This window comes from Sinocyclocheilus grahami, unplaced genomic scaffold (assembly GCF_001515645.1).
Source record: "Sinocyclocheilus grahami isolate Dianchi unplaced genomic scaffold, SAMN03320097.WGS_v1.1 scaffold1853.1, whole genome shotgun sequence".
NCBI lineage: Eukaryota > Metazoa > Chordata > Actinopteri > Cypriniformes > Cyprinidae > Sinocyclocheilus > Sinocyclocheilus grahami.
In genome coordinates, this window is record NW_015507032.1 from 81,762 (window position 1) to 104,265 (window position 22,504).

Sequence of the window (22,504 nt, forward strand, 5' to 3'; positions counted from 1 at the left end):
AATACGTCTAGCGGCAAAAACAGTCAAGTAATAGAATCGTGTGGTTTAACTAGATTACATTTCCTGAAGAAAATCTGACTGGTACTTGGCAATACAAAAACCACATTAACATCAAGTACTGAAACAAACGAAAACAATAAAATGCAATAAACTCCATTTCCAAGTGGCTTTTCTGAAGCGGCGATACCATCATATGCAGACAAAAGCATTGCATCACACCCAGAGCTTTAAATCTGGATTATCTTGAGATGGTTTATTCACTGGCTGTCTAACAAATCCACTGAGCTGTAGTCTACAACGGCAGCTAATTCCCCACTTGAGCCAATAATAACGGCCAGAAAGGGTGTGAACCCATGGCCGGCCTGTTTTCGCCTCAAGCAGAGTTCCAGATGTTGGAAAACACCGTTTATGGGCAGCAAAGATCCCAATATTAAACATTCGCACACCCGACAAAACCCCCAGAAAGGATTTCCTGGATCGCCATCGGATGGAGCAATAAACTTAGCAACTCATGTCAGTCAGAGTTATGACAGTGAGCTCTGATCTCGCTGCTGGGCCGAGAGCAACTGAGAGTAACTTCCACCGACTCATAGCGATCGCCACTATATTTAGGGTCAGGATGCAAACTGCTGAATCAACGCGGATATAACGAATGACGTTATGGAATGCAGACGAGCAAATGGTTTGAGTATCAACAGTACGGATATGTTCTTTGCAACACGTTCAAAGTGAAACGGCATTCACAACTCATAAAACTGCTGTAACCTGAGCTGCTTCTGAGTGAAACTGGATATTTATTGAGAGAAAAGAAAAAAAAGAGCATGACTTGATTAGTCAAATAGTGAAGATTAGGAATGACCAGGAGTGCCACTGCAAAAAATAATTACAAATAAATAAAAATAAAAATAATGATAATAGAAAAAAAATACAAATTAATAATAAAAACAATGAAAACTAATAATAATAATAACAACAACTAAATAAATAGAACACATATTTATGTTTTTTTATTATTTTTTCAAAATAAATAGGGAATCACAAATATTAAAATTTTGGCTGATATAAGCCAATAATTATACTAATATTATGGGCAAATAAGAAATACATTTTAGAATTTAAAACATATGACAAAATAAAGACCGCATACACTTTAAAACACAGCTAAAAAGCCAAAAGCCAAGTTACAAAAACCACAAAAGGTAATCTAAACTAAATCATCACCTTAAGGTTTAAATACAACAAATCATGACCTAGCATGACAAAAGCGTGATTCTGTTTGGTGCACTGCCACTTAATCAGCCCATCACCATATACATCAAATACAGGTTCAGTCCACAACTAGAAAAGCCTTGTTAAAAAAGATCCCCTCCCCTCGTCAAATGACTGCAGAGAGGGGTTAAATTAGTCTGTGTTATTCTCAGGGTGATAACGACTGTGTGCGCAGTGTTAGTGGATATGCTAGTCCAGCAGGGGCACGCAGCAGGTACTGTCGCTCCTGCATTCCTGCACGGCCACGCGATGTGGGAAAACCAGCCTTGCCTGCCGTCGGATGGCTCAAGCCCATGGCGCCCCACCTGCACCATGGGATGTGGAAATGTGAAACCACTTTAGAGCCACTTGAAAAGCCGGTCTGGTTCCCCTCCCTGACACTCGATAGCATCCCCTCCTCACACCTCGAGATCTGGTTGTTAAGAGGCAAGAGGAAAAGGTATTTTGTGTTTTGTTTGAGCTGTTGTCGTCCCTCCCCCTGAGGCCCCGCGTGAACCCCCTGTGCTTGTTTAAGGAATGTACCAGAAGACAATAGCAGCAGTCAGAGGAAGCCATGAATGGGGGCCATTGGTCGTGGAGCACTATAGTGCCAACAGAAAGGTTTCTACCAGGGACAAAGCTCAGTATCGCTCTTCTAACCACCAGAACAGAATCAAACATGAAAATTACCCTCGAGAATACAAAAAAAGATGAACATTTCAACTTAAGAATTAGGCCAGAACTGCAAGTACGCAAATGACAATGCTTAGCGAACTCTATGCAATTTACTATTATGAATTTGCTTGACACTTTTATCCAAAAAAGCTACTTGCATTGCATTCAAGGTATGCCTTTTATCAGTTCATGCATTTCCTGGGAATCGAACCCATGGCCTTGGCATTGCTCTACTATTTGAGCTACAAGAACACAATGCAAGTCAATGCAAATGTCAATGCTTAGTGAACACAATGCAATTTACAATAACATTTACTACTATGCATTTGGCACGCAATTTTATCCAAAGCGACTTGCATTGCATTCAAGGTATGCATTTCATCAGCTTTTAGCATTCCCTGGGAATCAAACCCATGACTTTGCCTTTGCTGGTGACATGCAGGAACACAATGAAATTAGACAGCACCATTGTTTACCTACATTCTTGGACAAAAAAGGGAATAGTGTTTACTGAAATCACACACAAACAAGGTCAAATGGTTTAAAAAAAACATTTTACTTCATAAAGTCAAGCCGTAGTTAACCAAAAATCTTTTTCCAAGGACGTTACAAAATAGATCACCATCAGTTCTGTCTAAAGAAAACTTTTCCAGTAGCCTATATTTGGCTGCCTGTCACAATTGAGAGTAAGCAAGGAGTCCAAGTGTTACATTTCAATGGCTCCCCGGAGGCCCACTATGTAGGGAACACAATGCTGTGAGTATGAACAACTACAGACTGAGTCACTAGCAAGGAATTTCACAGAACTGTTGTAAGCAGATACGTTAGTCTACCCTCTCAGTTTGTAATGCACAAGCCAGGCTTAGTCAATGTTCAACTAAAAGCAGTCAAATATAATAAGTTCTCAGAATTTAATGACTTCAAAGAACACTAATACATTAGTCTTCGCTAATCTTTGCATCTCATATTTGCAAAAGAAAGCGTGTGTTACTGTGGGGAATATGCCGAACACTACATTCTTCTAATAACAATCTGTCGAGGCATGGATTCTTGTTTTAACATGAAAGATTAAGCTACAAATTAGACCAACTGCCAGGAACTAGTAGGCCAATAACTGAGTGCAAAGAATAATCGAGAAAACCCCTACAATCGGCCAACAACTCAATTCAAACAAGATTGGGCAACACGAACTTCAATCAGACAGAAAAAAAGCATGTAAATATAAGATGATATCTCACACTTAACCTGAGCTCAGTAACAGGAAAGACTAAAGCTTAACCAGTTGTCAAGATGGTTATCTGGTTAACAACAATTGGTACGATAAACTTATTAGCATTACAGCTGTACTTATACACAATTCCTTTATTCATATAAGAACTTTTATGGAAGTACACAAAATTCTGGGAGCTGATGGTCTTGTATCTTTGGTCATCTGGCCTCTGTCCTAAATCTCTTTTGGCAGAGCTATACGTATTACTAAACCGACATCGAGACCACCGAGCTAAGCATGCCTCGTTTCCTGCACTTTAAAATGGACTAGTGCCAAATGAAATGCAGCCAGCAAATTGGCACACCAGGATATGTCAGGTACCAAGTCATTGTCAATTTCTAACATTTGGAACAGCATTAGCTTGCAGCTTCTACTGCATTATACAATCACTGTTTATAATACTCAAGCAAATTCTTATATAAAACACAAACTTAAAACCAAACAATGCCATGCTTGCTTCCTGTTGGAAGAGCAATGAAAACACCAGTGGACTCACCTTTTCGCTTTTCACTTTCTTCATGGTCCTACAATCATTATTTTCCACTTCTTCTGGTTCGCTCTTGATAGCCAAAGGTGTGACTATTCCAGTGGTATCGAGGGTAATATTCCCTAGTTGCTCAGCACCAACAAGGTCCAAATTTTGCGTCCCCTCAAATGGGGTATTGCGTGCCTGGCCTAAAGGCATAACCTGGGCCGATGGGTCTTTTTCCGTGGGCACACTCCCAGCTTGTACCCCTTCATTTTTATCCTTCTTGCTTTTTCCAGAACCCTCCTTGTCCTTTTTTCCACTCTGAACATTACGAGAGGCTTTGTTACTTTTATCTGAACCTTTCCCGGAAGGTAAAGTTGTGGAACCGCTTCCCACGGTTGGCCCAGTGGCCTCGTTTTGGGCCCGTCCCTGGGCGTCTTTCTTGGCCCCATCAGGGGTTGAGGATTTGCTACTGTCCTTGGAATTCTTGCTACGCTTAGCTTTGGATTTGCTGTCCTTGATCGGCGGAGGAGGCACTGGGTTAATAAACTTGATGTTGTCCGGCAATGCCGCTACGGCACTCGAGGCAGCAGCCATTCCGTCCCCGTCCTTAGTGCCCGACATCTCAAGCTTGTCTTTCTCTAAGTCAGCGTCGAGGTCAATGATCAGGTTGCCTACACCAATTTCCCACTCATCCCCGCTGTCGTAAGTGTCCACCGCATTCAAGTCCACACCTTTCCCGCCTGCAGTGCCACTACTGAGGGACATCTTAGTGCCAGCGGCCCAAGCACGCCACAGGGAGGTCTGACCTTCTCAGACGACTGAGGTGGTCGGGAAGCACATTTACACAAGCCTCAGGGTCCTGTTGGTTTCCCCTTCCCAGTAACCCACATTGTTGCCCTGGAAAGGGGGGGTAAAAACAAGAAGAAAATATGTAAGAAATTAGGAAATGCAGTAAAATACAATGCTTTAAGACCTTTTTACAAGCACACTGCTCTTACAACAAAACATCAGAATCCTGTCAAGGCCCTCGAAATAAAAAGGTTTTGAAAGCTGTACCACTGCACATGAATTACAAATACATGCTGAGTAACCTTTTTAGACTACATTTTAGCTGAATCATGGTCACCATCAGTTTACAAATAGACATTGCATCATAACACATATGGAAACACAGCCATTGTTCATTGACAGATTGACATCAAAGCTCAACGAATGATTGCAGGAATCAGGCTGACTCAAACATGCCGCTCGCTTTCAGACTAAACAGCATTGCTATTAATTTCCTCACAAGTGAACATTAAGGATATTAAGAATGTGCAAAACTGTATATTTTCAAAACCAACTAGTTGTAGGTTGCCTGAATGACTGGTTGGTTTTAAGGCAGCACTATAATTACACTAGACGGTTCACAACAGATTAAATCATAACACTGGGGTCTTTAAAATCAGTTTTTAAAGTTGAACTCATTACAACATTAACACAGCTTACGTGATTTTAGCATGTTGACAGTGCATTTACAATTACTGTTGCAAGCATATCATGCAGTCATCATGCGAAAATCTCAGCATCTCAGCTTAAAAAGAAATGAAAGAAAATAAACAAATGATGAACTCACTAGTCAACTACTGTAGTTGCACGACAACTTAACTACTCAGCCTGTAGACTCATCCCTATAGGTTAACCACAGGGTCAGAATATTACAGACAATTATTCAAAACATGCAAACATCAGATGTCCAGCCCAGATGGACTAAGCACAAAAGATTTGATCCGAAGCCAAAGGATCTTAAATCATTTTTAAAAAGCAAACATGCACGCATGATGCAGCAAAAAGTTTTGCTTATAAAAGCAAAATGCAAAACAAATCACCATACTGTGTGTTCATTTCTTGTAATTTTGTAATTAACAAAATTGAAAGTTATTGTTGTACATGAATTGTTGTATAAGCATTGTTTTGATGGCTGAAGCGATGGTGCTTTAAAGAAGAATTAAAGGTGCAACATCTCAGACAGGATTTTAGCATGCTCCGTGTTGTTGTACACTGTTAGCATGCTAAACCTTCAGCATTTAAATGAATCCTCTTAAAACAAGATAAATGATAAACTCATTATTTAAACTAGTTGTTGTTAAACAGTCAGCCATCCAGACCAGTCCCTAAAAGTTTACCAGCATCATATTACGCACAAATATTCAAAACATGACAAATGTCAGATGTTCATCAATATGCAGTTTACAAATTACTATGATCTATATAAAGTCACTATAATCACTTTCCATGGACATGAATTACATACAATCAACACTTTCCAAATGTCACTGATCTTTAAATAGAAACAGAAACCTTTTTAATGTCAAATAGGCTTAAAATCTGTTTTCCATTAGAGATTCTTAAGAACACTAAACAAACACAGATAACTAGTTCGACTAAAAAGCTCTACATTATTAATTTAGTCTGGAACAGAAATAGAACAGACAGACGGCGATTAAAGGTCAAAGTCATTGCCCATTATACCCGAAAGAGGTCACATAAAAGACAGTACGAACCACAAACTGGTTTAACTGCACTACTACAGTTTGGCGGTCGTCTAATAAAACTAAGCACTACTTAAGTTGAAAACGATGAGTCCGTCTTTGAGCTGCATCTTAAATAGCCGAGGAGACAGATGGTTGAATGAGAGGACACTAATCAGAGGTTTGCTGTAATCCGTCAGTCCACCAGGGAACATGGAGTGTGTCCTGCAGGAAGCTTTCCAAACGTCTGCCGTTGGAACCCAAGATAAGACGGACTTCCACTATCACAGTCATTCATCAGTCCCTTGCTTTTCTCGGCACTATGAAAGGCTTTGAGAGTAGAACTTCGAAAGATGCCATTTTTGAAGGCGATTAATGCAAACAACAATGAAATGCCACAACACAATATCAATGTTATTTTAAGCGATTTCTGAGCTACCATAACAGCATTTTACCTAATTAAAGGTGGAGCTACTGGATGTTTATATTAGTGGTTCGACCGATATGTCGGCCTTGCCGATATTTTGCATTTTTTAATAATTGGAATCAGCCAGATATGTCAGAACTGTAGGTGCATGACAACTTAACTACTCTTTAAACTTGGATATTTATTTTGACGGTGTGCAGGACTTCTATTTTGACAGCGCTGAACACGCAAGCGCCTGAGCACACAGAGCTCCCATTCTTCGTCCATATCAGTCGACTGCTGGTTCAAATACTTTCTGCCATTAGAGTTTGATGTTTAGAGTCAACTAGAAGTCGATCATTGATTGTTTGACTTCCTGAAGAGTTAAACGCCACGTTCCAGACAAGGTCGGAAGAGGGAACATCCAAGTTTAAATGTCCCACTTCCAATCTCAGGGAGTTCCAGTTAGAGTTAATTTCGTTAATGAAAAGTATGACGAAAAATGTTCGTTGACGAGCTTTTTTGCCCATGACTAAGACGAGACTATGAGGAGACGACAATAAGGTCAAAAAATTATAACTGTGTCTATATCAACATGCAATATCGTTGACAATAAAAGACGAGACTAAAATGTTTTTTTTAAATAAAAACTATACCAAAATTTCTTGATAATACCAGATTAACTATTACACAGCATGATGAAAATGTGACGAAAAGTGTTCATTGACTAAAATGCTCAGACATTTAGTCGACTAAAATTTGACTAAACAAAAACAGGACAAGTTTGACTAAATATGATAATAACTAAAAACCACATTTGACACAAGACTAAGACTGAGACTAATTTAAAAGACTAAGACTAAAACTAAGACTAAATAAAAAATGACACGTCACGTTAACATATTGACCATATGTAGTTGCCACGACACAATGAAAGCATGTCATGTTTTTGTGTCAATTAAGGCAAAAACAGAATAAATTAACATGAAATGCTGCCGTTCATTTTGAAAAAAGCTCAAAATTAAGGTATCATATTATAAATTTAATGTCTAATGTTTTGACTCCACACTATGCTCGCATCTCGCTGAGGTCGGGGAAATCTACTTCCTGCAGTTAAATCATATAATCGTTTACTAGTTAAAATACGTACACCAGCGAGCCGCTGCATTAGTGTAACCCGCCAAGGGTTTTTGTCGTTGCCAATAAATGTGAAAAGCAAAAGCTTTACAAAACTCATTCATATCCCAACACGGCTGATGATGCAAGCGACTGTCACGGTTCTCACATACAACCTAATTAGGAACCGAATGACGAAACTGCGCTATAATTTAGTCAAAAGAAATCTTCTGTCTGTTCCCTATTCAAACACCAAAGGCAAAGAAACAAAGCTTTTGATTTGAGCCAGACATGGACGTGGCGCACATGCTTGAGTTCTGTTTTTGATGTCGTTTGATGGATAACCAATCAATATGCCTGAAGAGAAGCTGTTTATTGAGAAGCGTAATTAAATTGTGCTTCCCCTCGTCTTTGGCAAGTATCGCTGAAGGTAAAGCAAGAACCCAAAAACGCCATGTTCGAGCGGCTCTGGAACAGGTTGTCCTTTTCATTACCCTGAGACTCAGGTACTTCTGCTTTTCCAATAACGGTGGTAAACTAATTTCGCTTTCCCTGCCACATGCCAGCAAGCAGCGGGAGCGCTCGAGGGAGGCGAGCTGCCTTTCCACGCTCCCAAACCAATCCCACCCGACATGACACGAGCCTAATTAACACAGGCATCCACTGCGGACGCCTCGGCTTGATGGAAGAACGTGAGCTGAAACTCAAATGGGCGCTTGTGCAAATGCCTCGGTGGGATGACAGGACCGAGGATCGATACCGTTCTCGCCCCCCGTTTGATGATGAAAAACAGATCAAAGAGCGAATACAATCAGGGACGGGATGAAGAAAAACAACAAGACAACAAAGATGAAATGTAAAATCAAGAGGCGGTACTCAAGAGAGCCCTCTGACCTGATTGAGAAGCACTCGTGCCTTCAGTGCAAGAACGGCCTTGGAGTTTTAAATCCCTCTCGGCGACTGAGTAATTGAGATTCTCTAATAAAAAAGCGGTTTCAAAGGCTGCTGGAACTGACAGGCTCTCCGTCAGACTAAATCACAGCTCTTTCTGAAGGCTCGGTGAAAGGGAGGGAAGCACTTCCCGTGGTTAAATTACACACTGCATCAGATGAAAGCGGCGCTGCACGCGTTTTCATCTTCCCCTCTTGGAATTCTCCCTTGCCTTCTTGTCTTTTTCTTTCGAGATCTGTAAGTAGACAAGCGTAGGATTTCATCACAGAGATGACGGTGACCTTTCTCTCCGTTCTTTTTAGGCCTGATCGGTAGATTCTCGGGTAGCCAACGATCTTGCTCTGCCAGCCTCATAACTCCACCATTAGCCAATCCAAACAGAGGGCATCTCCAGCAGCCGAGTTAGCCCCCACGGAGGAAACATCTGATCTAACCCCGAAGAGAAGAGAACAGCTGTCCTGGGCCGGTCTGGAGGAGTTGGGTTGCCCCGTTTAACCGCACAGTAAAGAGAGCGAAATCCTATCTGCATCTGACCTACTGCACTGCCTTTAACACACAGTGAGCCGTTTCGGCGAGGCTCGCAACATATTAATCAGGGATAATCTGTGGTTTATGCACACGAGCCTTGCAGGAACACTGAACTGCAAAAGAAAACAAAAAGTGTGACCAGCATTAATTAACCAAACAATTACAAATAATTAGCGATAATTAACAATGCGATGGAAATGAACAACCAGAGTAGTTACAGAAAATACGACATCCACGCACATTATTTGGTTGATACTTATCCATTTCACGATTATACTTTAGGACAATAAACATTCAGTTTTGGGGAATAATGATAATAACATACACATTATAAATTATATAAGAAATACATTTCGAAATAAAAATGTATATATATATATATATATATATAAAAAAATATATATATATATTTTTTAGAAATGTATTATATAATTTACACATAATTTATAATTTAAAAAATATAATGAATATTGAATACCATGTAAAATAGTGTATATTTTATGTTGCATTTTTATTTAGTTTTTAAAATAAAAGAAAATAATTTAAAAAAATAAATATTTTATACAATAAAATAGTGTTTAACAAGTTTAACAAATTACATTTTCTAATTTCATTTTCTATCATTAAATTTCATAATTGTATGATAGTAAAATGTATAGTTAAATTATATATAAAAAACATTTTTGTTATTCTAAAAACTAAAATACAACAATATTCAGTCAAAATACAATAAATAAATAAAGGTCTGTTGACAAAGCTGTGGCCAATCATTTTAATATTTTATATAAAAGTCTTTCCCCCGGTTCCACAGACAAGGCTTAAGCCTAGTCCCAGACTAAAATGTAAATCTGAGCTGTTTCAACTGAAAGAAACTTGCACTGACTGATCTTAAAATATATCAGTGCCTCTGTTTCGTCTCAAGATGCACACCAGTAATGTGTTTTCTAAGGCATGTTTATGAAAAGTTACTTAAATGTCCTAATTGGACTATGGACTAATCCTGGCTTAGTCTAAGCCCTGTGTGTGAAATCAGGACTTTAACAAGTACCAAACTTATTAATATTCTCCTATGAAACACCACCATTTAAACATATATGAAAAAAGCTCAGATCTGCTGCATAATCATAACATTAATTGCAACAAAGACGTATGTGGCATTTAATGCCTTTATGACAGCCGCCAGATGTTAGAGAAGTTAAGCACCACCTCAACCTATAAATGTTTTCCAGCTCTGCCAAACACAGCCAAGCCAAATACTCAATTACAGGGGCAGGAAAGGGGGCTTCTTAACGAGCTATTTCTAAGAGTTTGCCTGCGGGGCCGAGCGCTCGTTCCACGCTAGCTGCCACACCGTGTAATTGGATTGTGTGCTTGAACTGCTGACTGAAATAGAAAAGTGCAGAGAGCTTCAGGTGATGGGAATCAAGCAACCTGCGGGGTCAGCCAGACTGCATCTCAGCGAAATGTCAGGAGCGGCATCCGGTCTGGAAGCGCAGCGGGACTTCAATTTGTGGCTGTACGCAATGTACCGTTCTGCATTGCCCCTGAGTGGCCCGTTTGGGTTCAGACGTCTGCCAGGTCGTCGATTACGGTAAGCCGAGCCTAGTAGACATGCCCCGAAGACCCTGCATGCAACAGACCTTTTGCTTGGGCGGTTCTCCAATCAGAAGCTCTTTTTGTCAGATAGCAAAGCTTTGATGGCGCCCTTGTGCTCAGCAAAAGTAAAAATGAAACATTTCTGGCCTTTCATCTCAATTCCCCTGTGCACCAATAAAGCAGGGGAGATGTTTCACTCACAACTCCAAAAGCCTGTGTGAACGGGGAACTGATTTGGCACCTCGAATGACAGGTCGCGCAGTACATGAGATCTCTGGAAGGGAGCGCGGGGGCTTCTGGAGGGTTTACAGCCTTCATGTCACAGATAATTTCCACAGAGAGGACTGAAATACTGTTTGCAGGGCACACAGAGTACCCAGGCTGAGGAGGATGACAAGCGAGATCACGGTGCTACTATCTGCAAGCGTGGTTTCCTGGCAAATTAAACAGCTTTCTTATCCCAGTCAAAATCAAGAACTGTTCACACGAGCTTTCTGTCATCTCCCACAGGTCAGTTCAAACCCTGATGGACTTTCTGCCGTGGAACACGAAAGGAGAAACTCTGATGAATGTTCACGCTGCTCTTTTCCGAACCACAACCAGAAGTCTCCAAAGCAACAGAAGATTTAACATAAACTAAACTGCTACAGTGGCAACTATTAAATCCTTCAGTTTAATATTTCATAGACATTCTAACATAAAAAAAAATATTTATTTTTGTTTGATCAAACATTAAAGGCAACAATAAAAAATACAGTAAAAATTTAACTTCTGACAAAATTACAAAAACAACTAAAATCTTTCAGTTTAATATTTCATAGACATTCTAACATAAAAAAAAATATTTATTTTTGTTTGATCAAACATTAAAGGCAACAATAAAAAATACAGTAAAAATTTAACTTCTGACAAAATTACAAAAACAACTAAAATCTTTCAGTTTAATATTTCCTAAATTAAAAAATATTCTAAAAAAAAAAATGTTTATCATTTTAGCCTTTACTGATATGACATAAAATATTGCTAAAATAAAGTACAATAATAAAAATTAAAAAAAAGTATTACAAATTGTAATACACAAACTGCTTACAAAATTACAATGACAAATATAAAATCCTTCAGTTTAATATTTTATAGAAATTGTAACATTAAAACAAAGAAATGTCAGCATAAAATATTCAAGGCAGCACTAAAAATTTTAATAAAAAAAACAGTATACAATTAAACTTTTTTTTTAATTACAACAATTTCCTAAATTAAAAAAAATATATATATATATATATATTATTTTAGCCGTTGTTGATATGGCATAACATAACTAAAATTATACAACTTTAAAATAAAGTACAATAATAAAAAAATTATAAAAAATAAAATATACAAATAAATTCATTAATAAATTGAACATTAAATACATCAAACCGTTGCTTACCGTAACAAGTGTACCATTAAAAGCAGGGTCTCTAAAAATGACTTTCCATTCAAAATCCAATACACTACTAATGGTGCTTTTCCACTGCATGGTACGGCACAGTACGGTTCACTTTTGGGGGGGGGGGGGGTTCCCAGGAGTCGCGGCAGTAGAGGCAGCGCAACTATAACGACATGTGAATAATCCAGCCCACTCGAAAGTGGTACTGAACTGCAGTGGAAACGCAAACCAAACCAAACCAAGTCGTACCACGCAGTGGAAAAGCACCATAAGTCATCTGCCACAAATCTAATGTACAAGACAGGTGAAGTGTACAAACATGTGGGAAGTTAAAGTGTGCAATCAAGGCGTGACAACGGTCTACTGAACTTGGAAACATAAAAATGATTTCATGCCAAAGACGCCTCCGTTGGCAAAGTCCACCTGCCAAGTGTGTACTGCGGGCGTCACATTTGTAGCTCAGAGACAAACTAATGCACATCATAAGAGAGCACTTGTGTTCAAGCCCCTCCATTCTCTTAAATTTTTACAAATCCATTTCACCCTGATAATGTTCACACTGAAATTGCTGGCTGAAAGCATTAACCTATGGAATGAAAAGTGTTGCCAATCAACTAACAACACTTGTTACAACATTGTTGTGGTAGCTTTTTATACCAACACTTTGAGCGTGTTTGTAAATAATGGTTGCATCTTTCATTGCATGCAAAAAGTGACAAACCAAAGCTACTTTGAAGTCCCATGTAGGTCCTTATTTAAAGTAATTTGTGAAAGGTGTAAAGTGCCAGACTTGATACAAAGGTAATTGCTACAAAATAACCTCCGGCGAAGTGAAGCCATTTGTTGCCAAGATGGCAATTAAAGACAGTTCACCAGCGGAGGCCTAGAGACGACACGTCGACAGAAATCTACACCAAACACAGCAGGAGAAGACTTGAGTAGACAGGCTACACAAATACACAAGCCTCGTTTGACTCAGTCTTTCCAATCAGTCTTTGTTTTCTGAACACACATCATCAATCAATTAATTACTCAAATGAAGGTGAGATCAGCTCAGGCCTTCAGGCTCAGATGCTCTCAGTTCATTTCCAAATAAGGATAGTTCACTGGAAAAACTCACTGTAATTTGCTTTAATAACAAACCCTCTCGCCCCAAATGCACATTCATGCACAGATGAGTCGGCATGGTGGATTGGCAAAGGCCGACTTGTTTATCTAGTGCTTAAACACTATTAGTGCAACACTGTAAATTTAGAAACACAACACGCCGTTTTTTGGCATGCTACCAATCACAGTAGACTTCATACTCATGTTCGTATTCAACAGTTCCTCGAATGCAATTTTTTAAAGAAGCACAGTTGCAACCACCAAAAACAATGACCAATTTCGCCAATTTTTAAAGCCAATTTCTCTTATCTAATGGACCCTACAACTCTTAAAAATAAAGGTTTCAAACAGGGATTTTGGCAGAGATGCCACAGAAGAACCATTGTTGGTTTTCCAAAAGAACCTTTCAGTCATCAGGACATTTTAATAATCTAAAGAACCATTTTCCACTATTGTCCACTGGAAAGATTCCATGGGTGTTAAAGGTTCCTAAAAGAACCATCAATGCCAATAAACAACCTTAATATGTAAGAGTGTAAAGAACCTTTTTTTACAATGAAAGCTCCCACACTTTTAGAAATAAAGGTTTTTACAATGATGCTATAGAAGAACCACTTTTGTTTGAAAAGTTCTTAAAAGAAATATTTCTTCTTAGTGTGAAGAACATTTGAATTATTAACTATAAAGAACCTTTTCTTGAATGGAAAGGGTCTTCGAGGAACCATCAATGCCAATAAAGAATCTTTATTTTATAAAAAGGAAAGGTTTTATATAAATGGAAAAAAGTTCTTTAGATTAAAATGTTCACACAAAAAAAAAAAAAAGGTTCATGGATAGGAACCAAAAATGGTTCTTCTTCCCTCTTAATAATAAAGGTTCTTTATGGGCAATAGGGCCTTTCGCACCGCAGGAACCTTTTCATAGTACCAGAACTAATTGTGGAACTACCCACTTTTCGGCGTGTTCGCACCGCCGGAACTGGGTGCGATTTTAGTACCGGACTGCCTTTTTCGAGAACCAAGATGGTTCCATGAAGAACCTTTAACATCCATGGAATGTTTCCATTGGAACAAAAGGTTCTTTAGAGTGGAAAAAGGTAAGTAGATTATTAAAATGTTCTTTACCCTAAGAAAATAATGGTTCTTTTAAGAACTGATAGCTGAAAGGTTCTTTGGGGAACCCAAAATGGTTCTTCTACGGCATTGCTGCGAAAACCCACTTTTGGAATCTTTATTTTTAAAAGTGAACATTTGAATAATCTAAAGAGCCTTCTTCCACTATAACCTTTTGTGGTTCAATTGAGTTTCTTCAAGGAACCACTGACACCAATAAAGAACCTAGTCTATATTTTTAAGTGTGCAGAAGACCGACTGGTTGTTTAAAACGAAAATATGCAGTTACTGTAAGGAAGCAATTGGGATTTGCCATGTGGGTCACGCCCAGTGTGGGGGCTGGGATATGGAGCTGGGTTCAGATGTGGTTTCCAGAAGAATCTCAGGCACACAAAATCAGCACAAAACCAAACCCACAACAGGCTGCCATCTGTTTTGATTAGGAGAATGTGTTATTTATGCAGGCTTTCCAGAGTCACGCATGTTCAAGCACTGAAATACAGCCGCAGACATGTCATGTATAGGATATGATGGGGATTTGAGCTAAGGAGACCTGCTCTTGAAAATAGCTTGCATTGTTTCTTTGCATGCTTTAAAAGAACCATAAGAAAAAGGGCTCTTTTTAACACCTTAGCTCCAGCTCAATAAATTTGCTTTCAAAACGCACACATGCAAAGCCACAATACGGGCGGCAGCTGTGTGTTCAATTGTGTTTGTCCAAGCCAATAAATTTATGACGAACACATGCTACAACTGAAGCCAAGGTTCCCTCAAGCAATTTCAACCCCTCCACACACCGATTCTGCGGATCATGAGCCGAGCCCATTCCAAACTTCTCTTGTCATGCCTTCAAAAATAAAAACTGGCCCAAATCACAGGGGAACCTCCAAAAAGTGAGTTCTGAGGAGCACGAGCACCAGATCCAAGGGTTTCAGCGCTGAAAACCTTTACAAGCCCATGTTTAATTCATGCCGTGGCTAAAACGATCACTTGAAGAAAAAGCACAGGGTTGGAAAAGAAACAGAGCATTTCCTACATGGTTCAGTGGAAACGAATGGAACAATAGCACAAAAAATTGGTAACATGAATGTAGATTTCAAATCTTGATAAATGTAAATTACAAACCACTAAACAAATTATGTAATGCATTTTGTGCAAAGGTTTTGGTGTTATTGGGATGAATCTCACTAAGAAATATACAGGTCTCTAAATCGACAAAAATAAAAATAAATATTGCATAAAGACAATTAAGCTTATCCTTAAGATCATTACACTTATTTTACATTTTAACATTACGTTCATGTACATTTTGCCCCTAAATTCTCATTACAGTCATGTGAAACAAAATTTAAATAACATGATAATGAAATTAGTATGTTTGGACTATTAAAGGAATATGTTTTTCAGCACCATGGAAGTCAATGGCTACCGCCAACATTCTTCAAAATATCGTCTTTTGTGTTCCACAGAAGAAAGAAAATAATACAGGTTTGGAGCAACAGAATTTTTATTTTGGGTGAACTGTCCCTTTAAATCAGCATAAATTAAATAATTAAATTAATTATAAACAAACAAAAAAAATAATAATAATTTAGGACTATTAAGCAAAATACCACATTTATTTTGATCTGGAGGTGAAATATGAGCCAGATATGTCATTGGATCAATAAGAAATGCCACTATGGTGAAACTCAAGAAAGAAAGGCTGGAAAACCACATTCATGTTTGGAGCGATTAAGGAGCCGCGGGGCCCCAGCAGGAGTCAGGGGTCCACTGAGGAATGTCTTATACCAACATCCACCAAAAGAAACGCTCACACAACCAATGAAAGCGTTTCCCCATCAAACAACAGACACTGAACAATCTGGTTACACATGACTCCTGTATGACAAACATCCAGTCTGTTAGGGAGATTGAGTTTTCGGTCTTTTTTTAGCTTTAATGTTTTTAGTGCCAGTACTTTGAAGGGGATGAACTTAAGACTCAACTTCTCTGAGAAAGATTTAGTTACGGTTAATGACTAAAACCCTCTCCAAGAAGTTGCATTCCTAAATGAATCCTTTTAAATTACAACACAATAAAACCAATTCAGTAACAAGATCCAACAACAGATTTCAAGACAATTACTCTACTTTAAAAAATTCTCCACATTTTTAAGATGTCTCATCTCAATGTTTCAAATAATACAAATAACTACAATATTGTAAATGCACTTTAAAGACACCGAAAAGCAACAGAAATACTGATGATCATGTGCATTTTCACTCGAGGGTCTTTTGCTTTTAACACTTGAATTTTTATTAATAGGCTACATGTTGTAAGGGTAGTAATCAGGTTTTGGTATGGTGGTTTCCATAAATGCTAACGCCAACCACAATTGCCAGTGTTTATATATTTATATTCTAAAGCTAAAGCAAAACACTTTTTGCAGTAACACAAGGCCCACGCTGTAATAAATGGAGTTATCACCACAATCTTGCGAACTGTGCAATTCTTTCTGCCAATCGCCCACCCAAGGTATCTAGGCTGAACAAAAGAAAAGAGACATTCTGGCTGACGGTTTGTTAAAAAGGTTGGCATGGAGAGTGAAAACTGTTTTCTGCAGTCGAACGAGGAGATGTGAAAGGCTGGCACACTAAATCCCAGCTGGATGGTGACAGGGGCAAAGAACCCAACAAAACAATGACTGCAGCTGTGCCGTGACGGACGTCTACCACCATCCCACTGACACCAGAATGGAAATATGATAAAAAAGCACACACAAAAAACATGATTTTCCTACGATCCATCCAGGCGGGAGAATGAATCATCTATGAGAGCAGCATCTACCTGGACCATCTATCAAGAGTGAGTAAAATGATCACAACCATGCCTATTTAACTCAAGCCTTAAGTCGTTACAAACCTGTATGTTGTTATTTATGTTGTGGAAATCAAAAGATAACTTAAGAATCTTTACACTTACCAATATTCATACAACAACAGCTCACCTAAAATGGACAGAAACACCATAAAAACCATTAATTGGCCCATACAACTTTCTCCGAGTGTTATGAAGTAGGGGTGTGCAATATATATATCGTCTGCGATAATATCGTAATTGTTGTTTTAACGATGTGCGATTTGACATTATCGAGTATTTTGCAAAAACCATTCAAAACACCACTACAGAGCGCACGCGTACATCACGTGAAGTCTAGTCTAGTGTGTTTTCTTTCACTGCACGATTCAGTCTATTATAATGCATTTAGAATGATCTAAGATAATGGACACTTTTAGAAAAAAATTGCTTTATGAAGGTAAAAAAGCCCATAAAATGCAAAAATCAGTTTAAACTTATTGGAAAAGATTAATTTCTATCAGTATGAACTGACCACCACACAGAATATGAAGAATATTAAAAACATCAGGAGTCTTTGGCAGTCCTTAAGGTACCACCACAATAACACCCAGCAAAATATCATCTAATTATCGTTATCGATAAAATCCAATAAAATAGAGATATAATTTATTGTCAATATCGCACACCCCTATTATGAAGTCATATTAGCAAATTGAGGGTCAGTAAATAACAGAAATCTCATTTTGGGTGAACTAGCCCTTTAAAAGAAGATGCACATGGTTTTCAAGAGTCTTCAACCGTAATATCAACAGTAAAACCAATTATGCACAATTTGCAGATGCACTTTTCAAGAATTGACTGAGAAAACGGGAAGCACCACTTGTTAGCCACAAACATTAAAACATTATATTCCCGGAATTGCACTGCTTGCTAAAGTAGAGTAAAAATTAAGCCGTCTGAAAGAACGAAAAAAACATTTGCCGTATTTGAACCTGAAGCCAAGGCTGTTATAACTAATTAAAATAACCTTTAGTCTCTGTGCTTGAAATGCCAAATGAAACCCCTCAAAGCCATTTTCTAGCATGAGTCTGACTGGCATTTCAAAAATAATTCCACAACCACGGGCCTGAAAAAAACCATTCACAAAAAAAAAAAACTTCTTACTTCCTGTCCATTCTAGCAGAAATATGGCTCAAGATCTGAGAAACACGGCGAGAGGAAAAGCAGGATTAGTGGTATTGAGCTGTTAGATGTCATCAAAGCTTCAACAAAAGTGCTGAGTGAATTCAAGGCACGTCTTTTTAGAAACGTCTCTCATGAAGGACTGCTGTTCATTATCTCGCTCCCGGCAAGAACGTCTCTGACCTTCTGCTGCCAGCGCTGGAGCTTCTCATCTCTTTGTGTTCTATCATGCCACTAAAGAGAGATCTGCTCCTTAAAGCTGCTGTCAAGATACTCTGACTAACCGACAACAGATGACACATCCACTGTGAAAACATCACAAAGACATGAATAAAATAGGCTACATCTCATACTGTAACCTTCATCTTTTATACTGAAAATTTCAACTGTTTCTAGAACATTTCTCTTTACACCAGGGAATGCCAGGAAGAGGAATTTACTGAATTTAACTCAAAGAAATTCAATTTAGGCATGCATTCTGAGTAACGAAGTTTTCTTCCACTTATTCACTTATTAAATATGATTAAATGCAAATTTATATAGGTGGAATTTCAGCCTGAATCATCTAGGTTTCTTGAGTTGTTTTCTTTAAAACAAATTCAAAGTTTTCCCAAAACAAACTTTGCTTTTCTAGATTAAAAATGAAACATTAAAACACAACAAAATCTGAAACATCTAGACTTAAGATTTTTCTTTAAAATTTTCAAACTAATTGTTCATTTGAATTTTCCTTTCATTCAAATTTTAATTGCAATTCTGCATCTGGTTTGGTACCTCAATTCAAATGCAGGAATTGAATTGGAATTTTAAATTAAATTAAATTTAAATGGCGCACAACCCCACTGCAAAACATCCAATACAACAACAGCTTTGCATTAAAGGTGTCATGAACTGAGAAATCAAAATTCCCTTGATCTATTGACATATAAGAGGTCGTTGTACTATAAAATCATCCTGTAAGTTTCAGAACTCAAAACTTTCTCATTAGTCTAAAAACAGCTTATACTGAAGACAATCTGCCAAAACAACAGCTTGTGGAATGTGACGTAATAGTGTGGCTAAACCCCGCCTCCGCAGATGATGATCAACGCCTGCTTCTACATCACTGCATTAAGCCCCGCCCACCGATTCTACAGCACTGCCTGTTTAGCCCCGCCCACCGATTCTACAGCACCGGCTGTTTAGCCCCGCCCACCGATTCTACAGCACCGGCTGTTTAGCCCCGCCCACCGATTCTACAGCACCGGCTGTTTAGCTCCGCCCACCGATTCTACAGCACCGGCTGTTTAGCTCCGCCCACCGATTCTACATCACCACCTGTTTAGCCCCGCCCACCGATTCTACATCACCACCTGTTTAGCTCCGCCCACCGATTCGCACATGTAGTGTAAATAACAAGAGCGGCAAACGCATGGTCTATGCAGAAACTAAACGATAAAGATGCTCCGAAGACAACAAGACGCTGTGCAGTGCCAAGCTGTGAAAAAACAGTCTTTCCTTCTGATCCCAACATTAGGAAAGAGTGGATGAACTATTTTTAATGAAGATCCAGACCACGTCAGTAAGAACTCGGTCTTTTGTTCACTTCATTTCACCGCGGATTCCTTTACAAACAAGGCACAATTCAATGCAGGATTTTCAGAGAGATTGAAACTAAAAGGCGATGCTATTGGATCCGACAGTAATGTTGCACCACACCACTGTGAGTAACTGTTTTTATTACATGCTCACTATTGCTTTGTCTGTTATTACAGATCGTTTGATATGTATTCATGCGTTTTAAATCTAAATCATACACAACTGTTAGCCAATCACAGCAGTGGGCGTTTACTTCCAAGTCTACAATCCTCCACGCCTATTCAAACAGAGCGTTCTGATGAAGGGGACAAAACAGGACAAAAAATAGCCTATTACTTCTGAATTAGGCTATGTTTTTTGATGCAAAAAATTTGATTACATTATAAGTGGACCTCAGTACAAAATAATAAAAAAAGGCAGTTCATGACCCCTTTAAGAAAAACTTCTTAACTCCCAAAAGTCTTTACCAGATGACAGATTTCTATCATTGTGCTTTTGATACAGTGATATAAACCAGCTCTATTGGCAAGTTACTTAAAATAAAGAAGAATTCTTTTGAATATTGGAATGTTAGCCAGTTATCTACAACAATAGAAATGCTTCTTCAAAACAGTCAAGCGTTTCTGTAACTCCACACAGAGTCCCGAAGGTAACTCGACTAAAGAGGTTCCCACCAGCCAACCAGCTGTCCTCTGGCTCTACAGCGGTCATCACTTCAGAGACGACAGACACAAACAGGAAGATTCCTGTGTTCAACCAACAAGCTCCCAGCAGGCTTTGCAGCAGCCTCCACCCTCGCCTCTGCGTGACCCAGCTCAGAGGAAGCATGTAATTGTCTTCCCCCCACAGGGAAATGTGCCAGGAGCTCATAACAATGACTGCGAGGGCATTTCACTCACGTCTGATCTGACGCTAAAACTGCTTCAGATTCACGATGGAGAGCAGAACTTACAGGGCCAGACTGAAGACTGAGATCATTTCCTTAATTTAGCATAAAAAACCAAGAACATTATATGTACAGACCTTAAACAACATCCTCATACAGAAACAATCATAACTTTTATAGATTTAGGTCCTGAAGCAAACAGGAAAAGACATGAATGGATCATTTGTTGCCAAATCAGGAATAAATGCAGTAATGCTAACCAATGCAAAGGGTTCTGGGAAATCTGGTCCCATTAGAGAGCCGAAGGATTCTTCGATCTCCACATGACCATAAGATATGCATATGTACTGAAAACAAACCCTCAACACGGAGTCGGCAGCTAGATTGATCAAATAATACATTTGTGCTGGTAATATCAAATTAACCAATAAATATTGCAAATATTTTATATAGCCTTTTATTAGCGACTTGTTTAAATGCCATTTAAGTCTGTGAATAAATTCAAATTGTGAAAAGCACTATGCAAAAACTTGACTTGACTTTATTGATAAACATTATATTTTGAGGTGAATAAGTCCAAGTTGTTAATTTCACTGAAATTAAAACTCACTTTAAACGTTTGCGCCATTACTCAAAGACAATTATGGAAGGGCCTGTGACATTAAACACGTAAAATGTTTTATATTTAATAAATATTTTAAGATAAATATTATAACATCCATGCAATGAAAATAAGCGATGCACCAAAATTTCTGCTCGGTTTTCAGCTGAATGAAATCTTTAATTTCGTATTTGGTATTTTGGTTAACAAAAAAATCATTTCAGTTTATTGCTTGTTTTGTCGCAAAAATGTAAACTATATTATTGCCCAACTCTGTTCTGCAAAATGTGACTATAATGCATGAATGTAACAAGATATTATAAACATTAACATCAAGATTTTCTGTAAAGCTGCTTAAAAACAATGTGTATTATGAAAAGCGCTATCCAAATGAATTTGAATATTAAACTTAATTGAATAATAAACTTGCATTGAGATACACAATATTGTCAAAGGCTAAAAAAACGTAGATCATAGCTGCCTCAACTCCAGACTCAACACACTGCGAAAGAGAAAATCTGATCATGTTTCGTCTCGGAGTCAGGCAGGACTGCGAGGCCTTGGAGGAGGACACGGATAAAAGGAACTTTATGGCGTCTTTGAGAGAAACAGAGAGGGAGGCTGGGAGCCAAACACAGATCCGCTGGAGCAGATTCACTCACGACGACACGGGGTGCAATGATCACGACATCACGTGACCGCAACTACTCAGTCAATAAACAACATCCACAATGCTAACCAGTAAGGGTGTACCGGTTCACAAAATTCACGGTTCGGTTCGATACGACACAGCGATGTCACGGTTCGGTACGTTTTCGATACAGCAAAAACAAAGAAATGCCAGAGAAAATTCCTTGATTTTTACCATTTTTATAGATATTAAAACTAACATCATAAAGTATGATCTTAAAAATATGTTCGACTTTGGAAGGCCTTTTGCCGTTTATCGAAGATGATTTTGGAAGCTTTTTTAATATTCGCTTGTATATTTAT

General features: G+C 38.5%; 1 protein-coding gene across 4 annotated transcripts in view; it reads right to left on the reverse strand.

The window, feature by feature from the left end:
- The window catches only part of LOC107573029 (zinc finger protein 609-like), a 99,969-nt gene that overhangs the window by 54,178 nt on the left and 23,287 nt on the right, over positions 1–22,504 (reverse strand). For 2 of the 4 annotated variants that reach the window (XM_016259464.1, XM_016259466.1), the window contains exon 2: positions 3,690–4,562. In XM_016259464.1, the coding sequence (XP_016114950.1) occupies positions 3,690–4,430 (741 nt within the window). In that variant the 5' untranslated portion in view covers positions 4,431–4,562. Of the gene's footprint in view, positions 1–3,689; positions 4,563–6,208; positions 6,446–8,591; positions 9,187–22,504 lie in introns of those variants that run through there. The other 2 variants (XM_016259465.1, XM_016259467.1) reach the window with 2 other exon arrangements.